The 14,702-nt window shown below is 54.0% G+C and overlaps 1 protein-coding gene across 3 annotated transcripts in view; it reads left to right on the forward strand.

The window, feature by feature from the left end:
- The first annotated feature begins 3,067 nt into the window (after window positions 1-3,067).
- CHD6 (chromodomain helicase DNA binding protein 6) overlaps window positions 3,068-14,702 on the forward strand; it is an 86,318-nt gene continuing 74,683 nt past the window's right edge. Inside the window, exon 1 of one of the 3 annotated variants that reach the window (XM_050313719.1) lies at window positions 3,068-3,211. Coding sequence is in view for 1 of the 3 variants with exons in the window: in XM_050313715.1 (XP_050169672.1) it covers window positions 4,233-4,239 (7 nt within the window). In the remaining 2 variants the exon portion in view is untranslated. Of the gene's footprint in view, window positions 3,212-3,887; window positions 4,240-14,702 lie in introns of those variants that run through there. The other 2 variants (XM_050313716.1, XM_050313715.1) reach the window with 2 other exon arrangements.

Genomic DNA, 14,702 nt, shown 5'->3' on the forward strand with positions numbered 1-14,702 from the left:
GACAGTGATCACGAAGACTGTGCACAACAATGGTTGCTGGTAGCAAGGCTGTGCTCCACGAGGTGCCTGACCTCTGTTCAGCTCAGCATCCTGCACTCACAGGACGAGTGCCCTGCGCCCAGGGGGATTTGGGAATAGCCAAACTCAGGATTTAATCCTGCTTTCCAGAGAGGCTGAGGGAAGTTCCACTACTGGTATGAAAGGATGTTGAGGTTACTCAAAAGTAGAGCTCATGATGCCCTTGTGAGGGGAGCAGGTGGAAAAGGTCCCAGTCTGGTGCCTGCCTGGGTGTCGCTAGCACAGTGAACTACCAACTCTGGGAGAGTTCTCTAAATCACCTTGTCCAAAACACAGCAATCCCACTCTAAATAATAAGCAGACACGGCCTGGATTAAGACTGAATTGGTAGATGAGTTTCTGTTATAAAATCATGCATTCTTTGTTGTGTCTAGTCTAGGGGCCTAGAAAATTGAGGAGCCCAGAGAGGCATCAGTGTTGGATGACCAAGGTGGGCACAGGGCCCTTGAATACAGGTGGAGGAGCTGGGTTGGTTTCTCCTGGTGAAAAGGTGCCAGGAGCTGATCCAACAGCAGTACTGGAAAGGCAGTTTCAAGGATGATGGACTCAAATCCTTCTTGGCAGCAGGAACCCCAAAATAAGTCCTGAAAGGTTAAGGTGGGATGTTGGAATGGTGCAGCCTAGACAGGTCACCAGAAGGATGTGGGAATGGGTGCTATGGCTCAGGTAGGCAGAGCCATGGCTGATCTCATCTTGTGCTGATCACCGAGGTGGTGTTGGGAAGGGATCTCTGGAAATCCCTTACACAGCCTTGTGGGAACAAGTTGAGCCAGTAGCACCTGCATTCAGTTAATTAGGATCAAAAAGGAGTGTTTTTGCCTTCACTGGTGTTTTTGATAGAGTGCTGTGTTCCCAAATGGGACACTGCTTAATGGTCTGCACGGTCTGCATGGTTTTGTCTCGTGGCTGAACACAGCCACCACGTGATGAGAGGTGAACCTGGGGGATCAAGATTTAGGACAATCCTGGGAATTTCGGTTAACTAAAAGACAAACAGCAGGTGTTGTTTACAAAGGAACCCTAAAAAAAGGGGAACGCCGGAAAGATGGGTGGTCAAATCCCAAATGGAACTCTGTGTGGTGGCAGCCTCATTTCCTTCAGCACCCACGTCCTCCATACAGCCTCCATGGGCCCATCCCGCCAGCACTTCTGACATTCTGTAACAAAGTTGTTACAAGGTCTTCTCAAATGAGATTTGCCAGATGAATCCTCATCTGGTAGGGGATTTGTTTTTGCTTTGTTTTATTGTTCCCTAATCACTGACCAGACCGTTTTACCTGCACAGCAATGACTCACTTCTTTTGAGACCACCTGAGCAAAAGTGGTTAATCTGCAAATAAGGTGCTTTGGGTTCCTGGTCATAAAGTACTAATTAATCCCCTTTTACAGCCATTCTTCACACTGAGGCCAAGGTGCTGCTCGGGAGAAGAAAGAAAGAAAGAAGAAAAAGAATCTGAAGCTGGGGACAGGAGAAAACACACACATGAGATTTCAGCAGTGTCCACAAGTGCCATCCACAGGCAAGGAGCCAGACTGAGGGAAGAGAAGGGCTGATAGGTGGAGATGTGGGTTGGAGCAGGTGAGAAATAATAAAGGGGAATGCTGTGGAGAAGGAAGTTCTGCTTCACTGGGAAGAGCACAGTGGTGATATTGGTCTGTGTGGGAGACGTGGAGGAGGCATGGAATGGAGATGATGGATCTGTGTCCCTTGGTTAATCTACAAGTGTGCAGTGACAGGTACCTGCAGAGACACCAGCACTGCCCAGTGGGGCTGCCCAGCACACCCCCATGACTAGTGGAAGAGCTGTATAGCTCAGGGGAGAGCATCTGGGGAAAGCCAGGAGACATAAAGGGAATTTGCCAGCTGGACAGCAGAGAACATCAGCACCAGCTGCTGCTGGACAGGCCAGGACTTCAGTGGGTGCAGTGCAGGGCTGTGCCAGCTTCCCGTGGGGCCTGGCAGGCGGGATGGCTGCGTGGGGACTGCCCTGCCCTCGCTTAATCAGCCCGAGTCTCAGCAGAGCTAATTAGCTCCAGCAGAGTTTCTTTTGGTGCCAGAGCATCCCTGCATCAGCTGAGAGGATGGAGTGACTCCACACTGCCAACCCTGCTCCTCCTCCCCAGCAGCCTGGGCGCTGCTGGTGTGGCTGCGGGTGCTCAGCTGGAGGAGGGACCGCATCAGCTGAGCGAAGCCCTCAGCGTTGCGTGAGCAGGAACAGGCATTCCAACGGGGTCTGGCTGTGAGGAATTCCAGTGGAAAGCCCACCTCCGCAGGCTTGGCTCACCGTTTGCCGGTGCTGGAGCCGAACCTTGCCGGTTGCTCCCTGCCAAGTGTCTCCCTGGACAGGTGGCTCACCCAGCCCATGTCCTAAACTTCATCCCAGCGCCTCTCCGGGAACACCCCTCCGGGAGCGACATTCCGTGGCGCTGCATTCCCTGCACATCCCACCGGGCAGCGACATTCCTTCCTCCCGGGCCAGCGGCCTCCCGACGCCTCTCCCGCACTTCGCTCCCACGCGGGGCTGCGGCGCGTTCTCAGCTCGACACCCGCACCGGCCCGGGGCGGCAGCGCCTGCGGGGACAGCGGGGCCGGGCCGGGGACAACCCCCCGGCAGGGCCGGGAGGGGCGGGCCGGGCTGTGCGGGGGTGTGCGGTGTCCCTGTGCAGTGTCCCTGTGCAGTGTCCCTGTGCACTGTCCCTGTGCAGTGTCCCTGTGCAGTGTCTCTGTCCCTGTCTCTGTCCGCTGTCCCTGTGCCGTTCCTGTCGCCGTGCGGGCTCCGTGTGTGCCGAGGCCCCGCGCACATCCGGGCCCCTGGCGGACGTGGAGCGCGCGGGCGGGGCGGGGCGGGGCGGCGCGCGCGGGGGCGGCGGCGCAGCCAATGAGCGGCGGCGCCGGCGGCGCAAACAGGAGCACAATGGAGCGGGCGGCGGGCGCGCCGCAGACAAGCTTGGCGCGAGCGCCGCGCGCCTGACGGGCCGGCCCGCCAATGGGCGGCGGCGCGCGGGGCCCGGCAGCCAATGGGCTGGGCGCGGGGGCGGGCCCGGGCGAGGTTAGGGTGTCCTTGCAGGGTGCTGGGCTAAACTTCACCAAATAAAAGCTGTTTGTGTTGGGGCGGCCGCGGAGCCATTTTGGGTAAGTTCTGCTCTCAACTTTGTCCCCTGCCCGGCGAGGCCGGGCCCGGGGCGGCGGCCGGGTAATGCAGGCCGCGCCGGGGCGGCGCTATGAATGAACGCGGCGGCGGCGGCGCGGGCCGCGGGGCGGGCGGGGGCCGGGGCGGCCGCCGGCCCTGTCATGGCTCCGGCCGCGGGGAGGGGCGGCGGCGCCTCCGGGCCCTCCGCGCCGCTCTCCCCGCCCCCGACCTCGCGGGGCGCGGGCACCGCCGGCTCCGGGCCGGCCAAGCGGCGCTCCCGGGGCGTGCGGAGCCGGAGCCGGGGGCGGGGCGGGCTCCCCGCGGCGCTGCGCGGAGGCTCCTCCCGGCCCGCAGGGGGGAGCGAGCCCCCGGCGCGGGGGCGCGGGTGCGGAGCCCGCGGGGCGCAGCTCCCTGCCGGCATCCCGGCCGCGGGGCTCCAGGAAAGCCGTAGCTGAGGCTTTAAACTTGGCGGGCGGGGGCAGCGCGGCCCTGTGCGGGCTGGGGGCGCGGGGGCGGCGCGGGGGTTTGCGGGGGAAGGGCCGCTCCCCCCTCCCGGGTAACGCGGGTCGGTCCCGCTGCGCGGAGCAGCCGCGGGCTGCGGTGTCACCGCAGCCATGTCACAGCACACATCGCAGCCCGTCTCGCCGCAGTCATCGCGCCCGCTGCGCGTCGGTGTCCGCGCCGGGGGCTTCCCCTGTGCCCGCCAGCGGCGTGCGCTGGCGATGGAGGTGGATTTTAGCCCTGAGCACTGAGGTCTGTAGGGTGCACGCTGTGAGAGACACGCACACGAGCAATACGGGAAGAGGAAGCGAAATCCTCAGCGCGGTTGCTGCTGCGGGGGTGCAACACCCGCCTGGGAGCAGCGGCCCCTCTGTTTATCGATTCGCCTCCTGCCAACTGCACTGAACTCGCGATGGAGTCGGGGACCGCGGGGGCCAGCCCGGTGCCCCCGACACACAACAGAGCTGGTGCTGCCTGCTCTGCTGCTGGCCTTGGATGTGGTAGTTTTCCAGTAATTTTGCTATGAAAGGTGCTTGGTTTGTTTCTTCAGTGAGTTGGGATGCTTTTAGCCAAAAGCTCAGGCTTTTTTGTTGTTTACCTCCTGCTTGGGAAATACAGCAAATGCTGTTGGGGCTGGAGAATGAGAGGGGTGGAGATGGTTCGCGGTGGTTGTGCAGTGTCCTGTGGGTCTGGGCAGGAGCCTCCAGCACCCCTCAGGCAGCCCTAGCCTTCCTGGCAGAGGGCTCCCAGGGGGCAGGTGGATGTGTTGCAGTCGTTAGGTGTTTATCCCTGACCCCTTCATTCGCAGGGTATCTCTTTAACTGGTGTGGGGTCAGTTGGATTAGGGTGTCACCGCAGGAGAGGAAAAACGGAGCCCTAAGTATTTTTCTTGCTGTGAAGTGTTGCTGTTGCTTTTGGGCCCCATTCAGATAGCACAGGAATAGGCGCTGTCTTAACTCCACTCGCCCTTTGTTTACCTTGTTCACGCAGTAGCTTTGCTGTGCTGCTTTGCAGAGAAATTGTTGTTTTGGTCCAGCTGTTGAAGTATGAAGCAATAACAGCATATTTTGCTCTGGGAGTAAATTCTTCCTGGAGTAAATAGATTGTTTCTCTCAAGGTTTTTGGCCTCCAGCTGAGTTGGTTTTGGTTTAGGGCTGTCCCTGGGTTCCCTTCCCGAAAATGGATTCATCCTCCACTACAAAGTGTAACATTGTCGGTTTGCCTTTGGGAACGCTAATTCAGCCCGTGTTTCTGAATTGGTACAGCTGTCTGAACTTGCAGGTCCTTCAGGAGCACTGGACACACTGCTGCGTGGGCTTTGCTGCAGAGATTGGCAGCACTGGCAGCAGTGGGGTGAAGCTGGTTGAATGTTGCCCCTCAAGTGCTTCAGGCTGTAAAATGTGATAACCAGGAGAGCTGGATCCTATCAGAACGTCTGCATGTGCCTCGTGCACAGAACTGAAAGTACGTGTTGTTATTCTTCAAACAAAAAACGAAGTCAAGGAGAGGACTTGGAGGATGACCATTCGTTTACACTTCCATGAAAGCCCATCCTGCAGCCATGGGTGTTTATTCCTGCCTATTCCTGCCCCATTGCTCCCAGCAGAAACATCACCTGCCCTGTCCCTGAGAAGGCAGTTGCAGCCCCTTGCTGTGGGCTGCTGGGGGTCCCTTGTGTGAACGTGTGAGACTGAGGCAGCTTTGTACAGTTTCTCATGCTTGCAGCTGTGAGTAACGGGCATCTCTTGTGCAAGGTGCTATCACAAGGACCCTCATTATCTTGTTCTGAGCACTGCTGTCTGGTTTGTTAGTGTATGCCTGTTTAATGGCTTCAGTTTACCTCTCCCTCCATTGCCTTGCATGGTGGCCTTGGGGGACAGTGGCTCTGTCTATGCTGCTGGTCTTTAAGCAGCTGGCCCTGGGTGTGTCAGTGCTAGATCCACAGTTCAGCGCTGTGGGTCTTTTTGGGGTCTGTTGATCTCTAGAGATTTAATGGAGAAGACTCTCAGAGGAGTATCTCATTTTCCTGACTGCTTTTTACTGTACTTCTTCAACAGGAAACAAATCTTCCTCCTCCCCCCCAAATGTGATCTTAATAATTTTTAAGATTTAGTCTTCTTGAGTGATCTCTAATATTTTCTCACCAGTTTCTCCAAAGGCAAACTTTTACAGGTGGCTAATATGAAGGATTTCATTGTAATGGATTGTGTTGTTTCAAGAGGGCTTTGCAAAAATGCGTGAACTTGTTTTTGTGAGATGGCTCGGCTGCCAGAGCGGGGCTTTGTGTTTTGCTGTGGTGTCCTGGCCTGTCTGGGCTGTGCAGAGATAAGAGCTGGTGTGGTGCTCATCAGCGTGCAGGACAAGATTCCCCTCGCAGAGAGGGGAGAGCTGATCAGCCTTGTGCTGAGAGCCAGCCCTTGGTGCAGGAACGTGGACTCCTGTGCTGCATCTGGAGAGCAGGCATGTGTGGGGAGGCTGCTCTGAGATTGTCTTAAAGAGACATTGGCAACCTCAGTGGTTGGACGTCTCCCTGGGTAAGACTTTGGAGGAGCTGAGAGGGCTTGTTTCATTGCTCCTGCGAGCAGCACTGAGCGCATCTTCCTCTTTCATCCCCAATTTCCTGCTTGGGACAGTGGAATCAACCTCTGGTGTTGGTGATTCCAGCCAAGCAGAGGCAGAGTGATTGTTGGGGGCCAACAAGTGCTGTCAAAGGTTAAGATAATCAGGGTGAGTGGTCTATATGCAATCAAGCAGCAGTGTTTGCTGTGGGCAAGGTGTTGGTGCCAGTGCGGGCAGGGTTTGTGTGGTGGGTTCTCAGCACCTTAAAACCCCGTGAAAGCAGAGTTACCCTTCACTGTGGGATTTGTGTCAGTGCCTGCAATGCCTGGTGTGGTGGTGGTGGGACCAAAATCCTGTAGGGAAGTGCAGGGCCCTGCAGGGCAGCGAGCTGCGAGTGCTGTTCTGGGCAGCACCTGTCCCAGCCAGCCTCCAGCCATCATCGGGCACAGCCTGCTGGAATAACAGAGCTGGGAAAGCTGACCAAACCCCCAGCAAAAGGGGAAAACCGTGGTGCTGTGAGTGTCAGCTGGTGACACGAGGAGACTCTGATTTTGCTTTCTAATATCTCAGGCTGGTGCAATATGTTTTCCGTGTGATAGGACAATGCCTTCAACTTTCCCTTATATGGGAAAATCTGGGATGCAGCCTAGCAATCCGCCAATATGTGGCTAATAATTTTTAGCATTGTTATGTTGGATGTGTCAAGTCATCCTGAGAATTAGGTTATACCTGGGACACTGTGGCTGGGCTTTAATGTTTGAGGCAGGTCCCTGGCAGATAACCGGAGAAGGGTTGTGGCTGTGCTCTAGGGAATGCCTGAGCACAGGCGGCTCTTCGGGAAGTCAGCTAAAAGCTGGGAGAGTTTGTGCCTGGGTGTAGGGCTCCTGCCCTGCGCTGCACTGGGGCCCAGTACTCAGAGAGGTGCTGGGGGGTGAGTCAGGGCAGCTCTTGACCCAAGCTTTGTACGAGAACCTCCTCCCTGCAGAGGAAGTGCTGCCTTGAGGTTAAGGGGTGCAGGCTGCTTCTGTGCTTGTCTCCAAGACATTCCCAGCCTGTAGAGAGTATAAATCCTGCTCTAACAGGAGCAAAACAGTTCAGAAAAGAAAATGAGAAGCGTGGGAACTGAGTCCCAGTCCCTCTTTGTTTTTCATGTGGGCGCTGGAAATGTGCTTGCAGAGGTGCATTGGGCATGGTTCAAGGAGTGTGGGTGTTACTGTGATGGTGAGATTTTGGCTTGGCCATGGGTGCCCATCACATTTTCCATCTCTGGTTTCCCTATGAGGAATGCTACTCCATGATATTATGTCTGTCCTCAGAGGTACATCATGCCTTCTGCAGGCCTGCCTTTTACCCTCGCTTTATGTGGCACTTCTGTTGCACTGGGATAGGTATTGTTATCTGGTTGGTTGTTTTGGGGTGATTGGTTTTACTGTGGTGTTTTGGAGTTCTTTTGTGTTTTTCCTGATGAGATTAAGTTTAGATCTCTTCTGGTGAAGGTTTCTGATGCTTGTCTGTCTCTCTCTGCCATTTATTTGGCTCAGTTGTTACGGGAAGTCTGGGTTGAAATGCAGGTAACTCGTTGCTTCCTTTTGGGGTGACTGTGCCGAAAGCAGGGAAAAGTTATGATCATCAATGTCAATTTGCAGGGTATTTGTTTTCTAGTGTTTCCATGAAAGCCTGGGACCTGTGGAACCCTGCTTTGCAGTAGAATAGAAGGAGGCAGTGTGGGAGTCAGGCTGGTGATGCCCCAGTCCCGTGAGCTGGCTGCATGTCCCTGCTAACGTGCCCGTTATTGCAAGGGAGGGACAGGTGGGCAAGGTTGTCTCATTCGCTGTCTGATGTGGTCCTAAAGCATGTGTTGGAATTACATCGTGGGAGCTCTGGCACAGGAACATGGGTGGAAGGGCATGAGCATGTGTGGGACCCCAGGCCAGAAGCCTATGGGAAGGCCTTGAGAGGGAAGAGCAGCCTGTGGCTTTCTCTCTTTTGGGAGAGAAAGCACTCACTGCCCGTAGTGCTAAAGCCCCCAGGGAGGGGGCCCCACCCCGGGAAGTGTCTCATTTGCACTGCCTTGAACGCAGAAGCAGGACTTAAACTAACTCAGGGACTTCAACTACCAGGCCCTCCTTGTCAGCAGCCACTAACTATAAGGGTTGTGCTTCCTCTGTATTGCACTGGAAATAGGTATTTGTTTTATGGACATAGTTTCATTTTGCACTTCAGCTTTACGCTCTGTGGCTGCCTTGGAAGGTGAATTCCAGTGTTAGCAATTAGCTACATGCAGGAACGAGGGTGCTGCAAAGTTATGGGGGACTTCTGCTTCTTTGACATATAGGTAGGTGAAGTATTGGTTCTTTAAGAAACATTAATGTCTTGTTATATATGTGCATCGAGGCAGAATTAAAGTTAGTCCTAGATCCAAGAATAAACATTAGTCTTTGCTATATACATGCTGTGAAAGCTGCTATTTTTGTGTGAGCTACTGCCTTGAGTCTCTAGGTCTTGTGCACGGAGCACTTTTAACCCTCTATCTTTCATCTGCTTTGGTTGAACTTAAAATATACTTTAGATAAAATGAAGTTTAAGTGTTCGGTGTCTGTTAATTGAGGATCAGAGAAGAACCGTTCTCTCTTGAGGACTTCCCTAAGTGCCTGGTGCATCCTTGCTGTACCCTGTGCTTGCTTAGCCCGGGAAGGAGCATGGTGGGGTGTGGGAATGCACAGCCCATTGCTCTTATTTGTATGCTTCTCTGCTTGTTGCTTTAGGGCAAGCAAAGCCCTGTTTCTCAGTGATCTTTCTCAGTCCCCGTAGGGTGCCCCTCACCAGAGTATCTGAGCCTTTCCCGGCATGCACTTTGGTGCATACATAAAAGCAGGTTTCTCTCCTCCACTGCTGACAACAGAGACTGTGCTCGATTTGTTTGCTGCGTGGTGATGTTGTGGGGAGGCTGGCTGAAGCGAGGCTTGTGCTTTACTGTGAAGGTACTGAGGTTTGTGGTTACCCTGATTTCTTCAGAGAGGTGGTTGCAGATTTGTGGGCCAGTCACAGTGGCTGCTCCACCTCCTTGTTCTGGAGGGTGAGTTTCTGTCTGAGAATAATGTCACTGGTTTGGAGTTGAGCCAGTCCCACACTGTGCTTTGAGTGTGAGGACCAGGGTCCTGAATCCAGAAGGCAAAGGAGGGAGTTGGGTCACTGTGGGCACAGGCTCTTTGAAGCTTCAGTAGTTGTAATTTCAAGGAGAGTGCCCTCTCCAGGGGCCCTGTAAGTGAGGTGCGACTGCAGCTTGCAGGCCCTGTGTGTTTGAGCAGGTACAGCTGTGGCTGCATCTGACAGGGCACAGTGTTGCTGGGTGTGGAGACGTGGTTATCTGCAGATGCTGCTCTCTGGTTTCTAGGCAGGCTCTCCACTGGCTGCTCTGAGTGGAGCATGACATTAGAGCTGAGGACAGTGCTCTTAAACCCTTTCCTGGATCCAGTTCTACCTCCTGTGCTTTCTGTTCCCCTGAACTGGAAGAGGGAGATGTCTGACAGAGCAGAAGTGGATTTCTGGACCTTGTTGCATGATTGCTACTCCAGAGATGCCTGCTGAAGGAAGGGTTCAGAAAACAAGTGGCTTGTCCAGGTACAGAGGGAGAGGAGATGTGGAAGCTGTGTTGGCATGGACTTCTGATATGTATGTGCAGTGAGATGGGCTAGGACATGGATCTGTGGGAGCTGTGGTTTCCTGCTGTGTCCAGAGTTTGCTCACCTGGCCTCCACGTTCCTGCATGTCAAAGGAGACTGATGTTTATAGACCTGCCAGGCAAGCAGGGACAAGAGTCTCTCAGTGGCGTGGCTCAGCTGGTGCTGTGTGCTTGCCTGCTGGCTGGGTGACCCCATGGCACTGGTGCTGGTTGGCCAGGAGCGTCCTGGACATCGTCTCTCTGTGCCCTGAAGGAATGCAGCTCAAGTCCAGGAGAGACCCGCAGGAGCTCTGCCTGTGTGCTGTTAGAAGAGGCTTGGTGTGCTCTGAGGTTCCAGCTCTGTTTGGAAAAAGGGACCCTGCAAAGATGGGGCTCTGCAACCTACATTAGTGACGGTGGCTTGGTGTGCTCTGGCATTAGGGCTGTGCTCCCTGCCCCTGTGGCTCTCCAGTCTGACAAGGCTGATGCTCTCTCCACTGCTCCCTGAGCTTGCCTCTGACCACAGGGCATTATGAGCTGGGGCAAGAAGGGGCTACCTCTCCATATGTGCTTTCCATTGCATCTTACTTACAGCCTGTCTGGGCAGGCCCTTGGGTGCTTGCTGTTTAAAAAGGCTACCCAAGTGTATGAAAGCATTGCCTATAGCTGAGGAGCTGGCATCGCTGGACCCCAAGCATTTGCATATGAGGAATCAAGGAATTTCTCTTTGGTGCCCTCTCTGCCTCCCATACTTCAGTCTTTCTGGGACTGTGTAAAAGATACAAATGCAAGGAAGCATTGAGATGATAGAGAGGAAGGTCTTGTTACAGATGGCATCTGAACTCTGGAGACCGTTCTCCAAAGGAACTTCAGCTGGGATTGTGTAGAACTTGTATCCCAGAGGGTTAAATTCGAAACAAACTGCAAGGCCTTGGAGGTGAATGTCAGGGATTTACAGTCCTTGCTGGGCAGTGGAAGTGAAGGTGTGTGCAAGGATGTGAACCTGGGGACTGTGGGGTAGTGATGCTGCTTGTGAGGAGTGCTGCATCAGGGAAGTTCACTAAAATTTCCTTTCTTTCCCTATTTTTTAGATCCTTGGGAAACAGGTCTGATGCTTCAGTTTGCAAGTTCTCAGGCCTGGAGAACAGCAGACTTTGTTGCTATTTTGGAGCGAGGTTTTCTAGGTTCTGCTAGGATGTACAAGCAGAACAGATGCCACGAGCCATGGGACCTCCCCACAGCATACAGTGAACTCTCAGATTGTGGTTATCTGGGATGTTGTCTTCCTGGGTGATGAGGAACAGCTTGTCTACCCCAGTACCTGGCCCTGCTGCAGGCCAACCAATCTTTCTGCCCTGTCCTGGCGAGGGTGACCGGGGTTTGTGGCACTGGCAGGGCAGGTGCAGCCCATGCACGTACAGGAGCTCCTCTCCAGCAGGGCAGCATCCGTCAAGTGGTGTGAGCTGGTGGTGAAGCTGTTCTGGGCTTGGACAGTGAGCAGAGTAGCAAAGTGTCCTCTTGCTCCTGGAGGTCCCTTCTATGCCCGCTCCCCCTTCACTGTGTGTGAGAGCACAGACCAAGCTGAGCTTCCTTTATCACCTGGTTTCTGAGACCTGTAGGACCAGGATGCAGGGCTGCCTGGCCCAGAGAAGAGCTGCTCACTCCTCACGAGCTCAGACTACCTTGAGATCAGCCTTCAGTGCCTGTGCTCACAAGCTGTGGTGTGAGATGTGGGCAGAGCACTAGCAAGGCTGGCCCTGAGCTCATTTCATGCACCGTACACCCCTCCCCTCCTTGCCACCCGTGCACGGACGAGGCGTTTGGCAAAGCAGTGGGGTCCCATCCTGATTGCAAGGCCCTGGAAATGTTTAAAATGCTCACTCTGTTCCTGTGGCCCAGCTGCTGGTGACTTGGCCATGTTTCATTCAGCTCCTGGCTTGGATGTGTTTCTTCGGGCACATTCCAGTGGGCTATTCGCTACACGAAGCAGGAGGTTGGCAGGAGGACACCAACTTTTTCTTTCACCCTTTTCCTTTACTGTGGTTTTAGGAGGACAATGGAGAATAACTTACGGTCAGCAGGTAACAGGAGCAATTGGGGGACATGAGGTGGATGACTGACAGGGATAAGAGTGATCCACCATGAAGGTCTGTCAGGAGGCAGGGAGTTTCAACTGGAGAAGACTGACAAAAATGCCTGAAGGAATGATTTTTCAGCAGGACTGGACTCTGCAGTGGGGTGTCCATTACCATATGGAGCTGTGGCCAGAATTGCTGTGCCTTCTCAGCAGGAAATCTGTTCTTCATGTGTGTCTACAGCCAAGCCTTGAGGTGCACTGCAAGCATTTGTTCACCTTCTCAGTAGCCCTGCTATGAAGATTGATTTTTTTTTTTCTTTTTTTTTTCTTTTTGTCCCTATTCTACCATTGGAAAGCAGAGGCACAAAGGGCTCGATTACCTTTGAGGAGCTGTTGCAGCTTGAGTTTGCTCAAGGATATTAGTTTGCAGTAAGAGGGGAAGATCTGTGCTTTCAGGAATGCCATTTGATTTTTTGGCCATCTGCCTTGGGGTAGCATGAGTTTGGTGTCAAGCAGTAACCTTATAGAAGGGCCTTTGAGTTGTCCAGCTGTCAAGGTCTGCTGGTTGAGCTGGCTTTTGTACACTTTTTGTGTTAATAAAGGTGTTGTGGGCTAAATTATGTGCCTGGTGGCATCTTTACAGGAACAGTGACCTTGAGGATGGACTTGGACAGCTAAGTGAAGCTCCGAGTGCTTGTGCTTGAGGAATAAAAGGCAGCAGGAAAATGTGCAGAGTACGCAGGGTGCCGGTTTCTGCTGAAACCTCAATATCTCTCCTGGTAGCTGGAGAGCAGCTGGATGGTTTTCTCTGAAGCAGCTGACAATAACCCCTGTGCTCCTGTGAGCCCAGTAATTCATCAGAGGCTTTTCTTACTCTGCTGGGAAGTCTGGTTCCTCATGACCACAGGTCCAGGAAGCCAGCAGGAGCTGAGCCTGCCATCTTCTCTTTGCCCAGGCGTAACAGGCAGGCATTTCAGGGAAGAAAGCCTGCTTCCAGCACCAAGAGTGTGTCCTCAGAGCTTTTGCCCATTTCCATCTAAAATGTAGCTGGGGTTGTGTTGTCACTCTGACCTGAGGCTTTCCACAACCTCCTTGGCACTTGAGGCTCCGTGCCTTGTGGAGGAGCAGACGGCGTGCACTGTCCTGGGCTGGGCAACACGAGTTGCCCACCAGGCATCTTTCTGGTTGCCAGCAAGCTGGTCCTGCTGCTGTGTTGAGCTGCCATTAGGAGTGTGCTCCTGGCTCCCCCATCCAAGGCTGCCTCTGGCCACAGCAGGTACCAGAGGGGCTGGAGAGCTGTCAGGACACAGCGGAGGGGGCAGTTGGCTGTAGGCTCTACTGGCTTGCACAGCTTGGGACTCTGCTGGAGCATGTGGATACAGATACTGTATTTTCCCTTATTTTAAAGTAGGAAATAAAGTGCTGGGAGTGTGATGGGAGAAGTGGGAAGGCTTTATGGCCGCTGGCACAGTCTGTTCCCTGGACACTCCATTCATGCCCTTCTTGTTGGCTTGCTGACCAACATGCTGGGGTTAGTGAATAAAATGGAAGGAAGATTTGGCACTGGTGGTGGAGAAATGGCTTTTTAAGATTTGGCAGATGGGGCAGTTAATTTGGCCTGGGTGGTGGCCTGGGTTGAGTGCCACACCAGAGGGTGTTTGTGTTTAATGGGGAGCAGAGGTCTGGAAAGTGCCATGTCAGTGATGTGCAACGGGCCTTACTGATGTGACAGGAGCTTGAGCTGGGGTTACTCTTGACAGAGCATGCAAATTGTGCTGGTGGGATGCTGCCCTGCAGGGAGGTGCTGCAGACCCCTTGCATGTACAGAAGTGCTGTACCTGTTTGTGCACACCAATGCACCCATGAAATCGTGGCCCTCAGCACTGCTGAGGGTGGTCATGTGCCTGCCCCTGTGGGAGCCCAGCCTGCTGGGTGCCAGCTATGAGCCTGGGCAGGCATGGCTTGCCTCCATTCTCTCTTCCTTGGCTGCATAAGTACTGAATTGTAGAGGTTTGGTTTGTTTTTCTTCTGTTTTTCGCCTTGCTGATGTTGAGGATTAAAATCTACTGCTTGGGGCTCATGAGCAACTGTTTGGAGTGAGGCTCTTGGCCTGCAGATCAGAAGGCAACAGATGTAGTAGGCTTGAGAAACCTCTCGCTTCTGGAAGCTCCTGCACACCAGGGTAGCAGGGGGATGATGTGGGACGGGGCATACAGCTGATGCTAGGTGCATCTCCATAGCAGGGAAAGGGGTGCAGTGACACTAGGTGCATCCCCACTCTGCAGACAGCCACCTCTCAATTCCCAGTGCCACCTGGGAGTGGTGTGTCCCCTTGTTTTGGGCTGTCCATGAAGGTGATGAGGGAAATACATTTTAGGGTGAGCTCAGACCTGGTTTTCTTCTCTTCAGCAGCAAGCTGGAGTGCATTTCTTTGTGCACGCTGACTGGCCAGGCATGGCTTTGCATTCATGACGTGCCTTTGTTGAACAAAACCAAAGGGGTTTCAGCCATTCTGCTGCTTTTTCTTCCCTTGTGCTGTTGGTCCTTGCTTGTTGCTGCGCTTGCTGGAGTCTGAGCAAGGCCTTGGTTCTCAGCCCCCTGGCACCGTGCAGCTTTGAAATAGCTGCTGAAGGTCATTGTGGTTACGGTCTTGGGTTAGGAGCTGCATTTGAAAACCCTTCAGAAAGGAGCTATT

The sequence above is a fragment of the Myiozetetes cayanensis genome, unplaced genomic scaffold, assembly GCF_022539395.1.
Source record: "Myiozetetes cayanensis isolate MyiCay16 unplaced genomic scaffold, myiCay2020 scf19, whole genome shotgun sequence".
NCBI classification, from domain to species: Eukaryota; Metazoa; Chordata; class Aves; order Passeriformes; family Tyrannidae; genus Myiozetetes; species Myiozetetes cayanensis.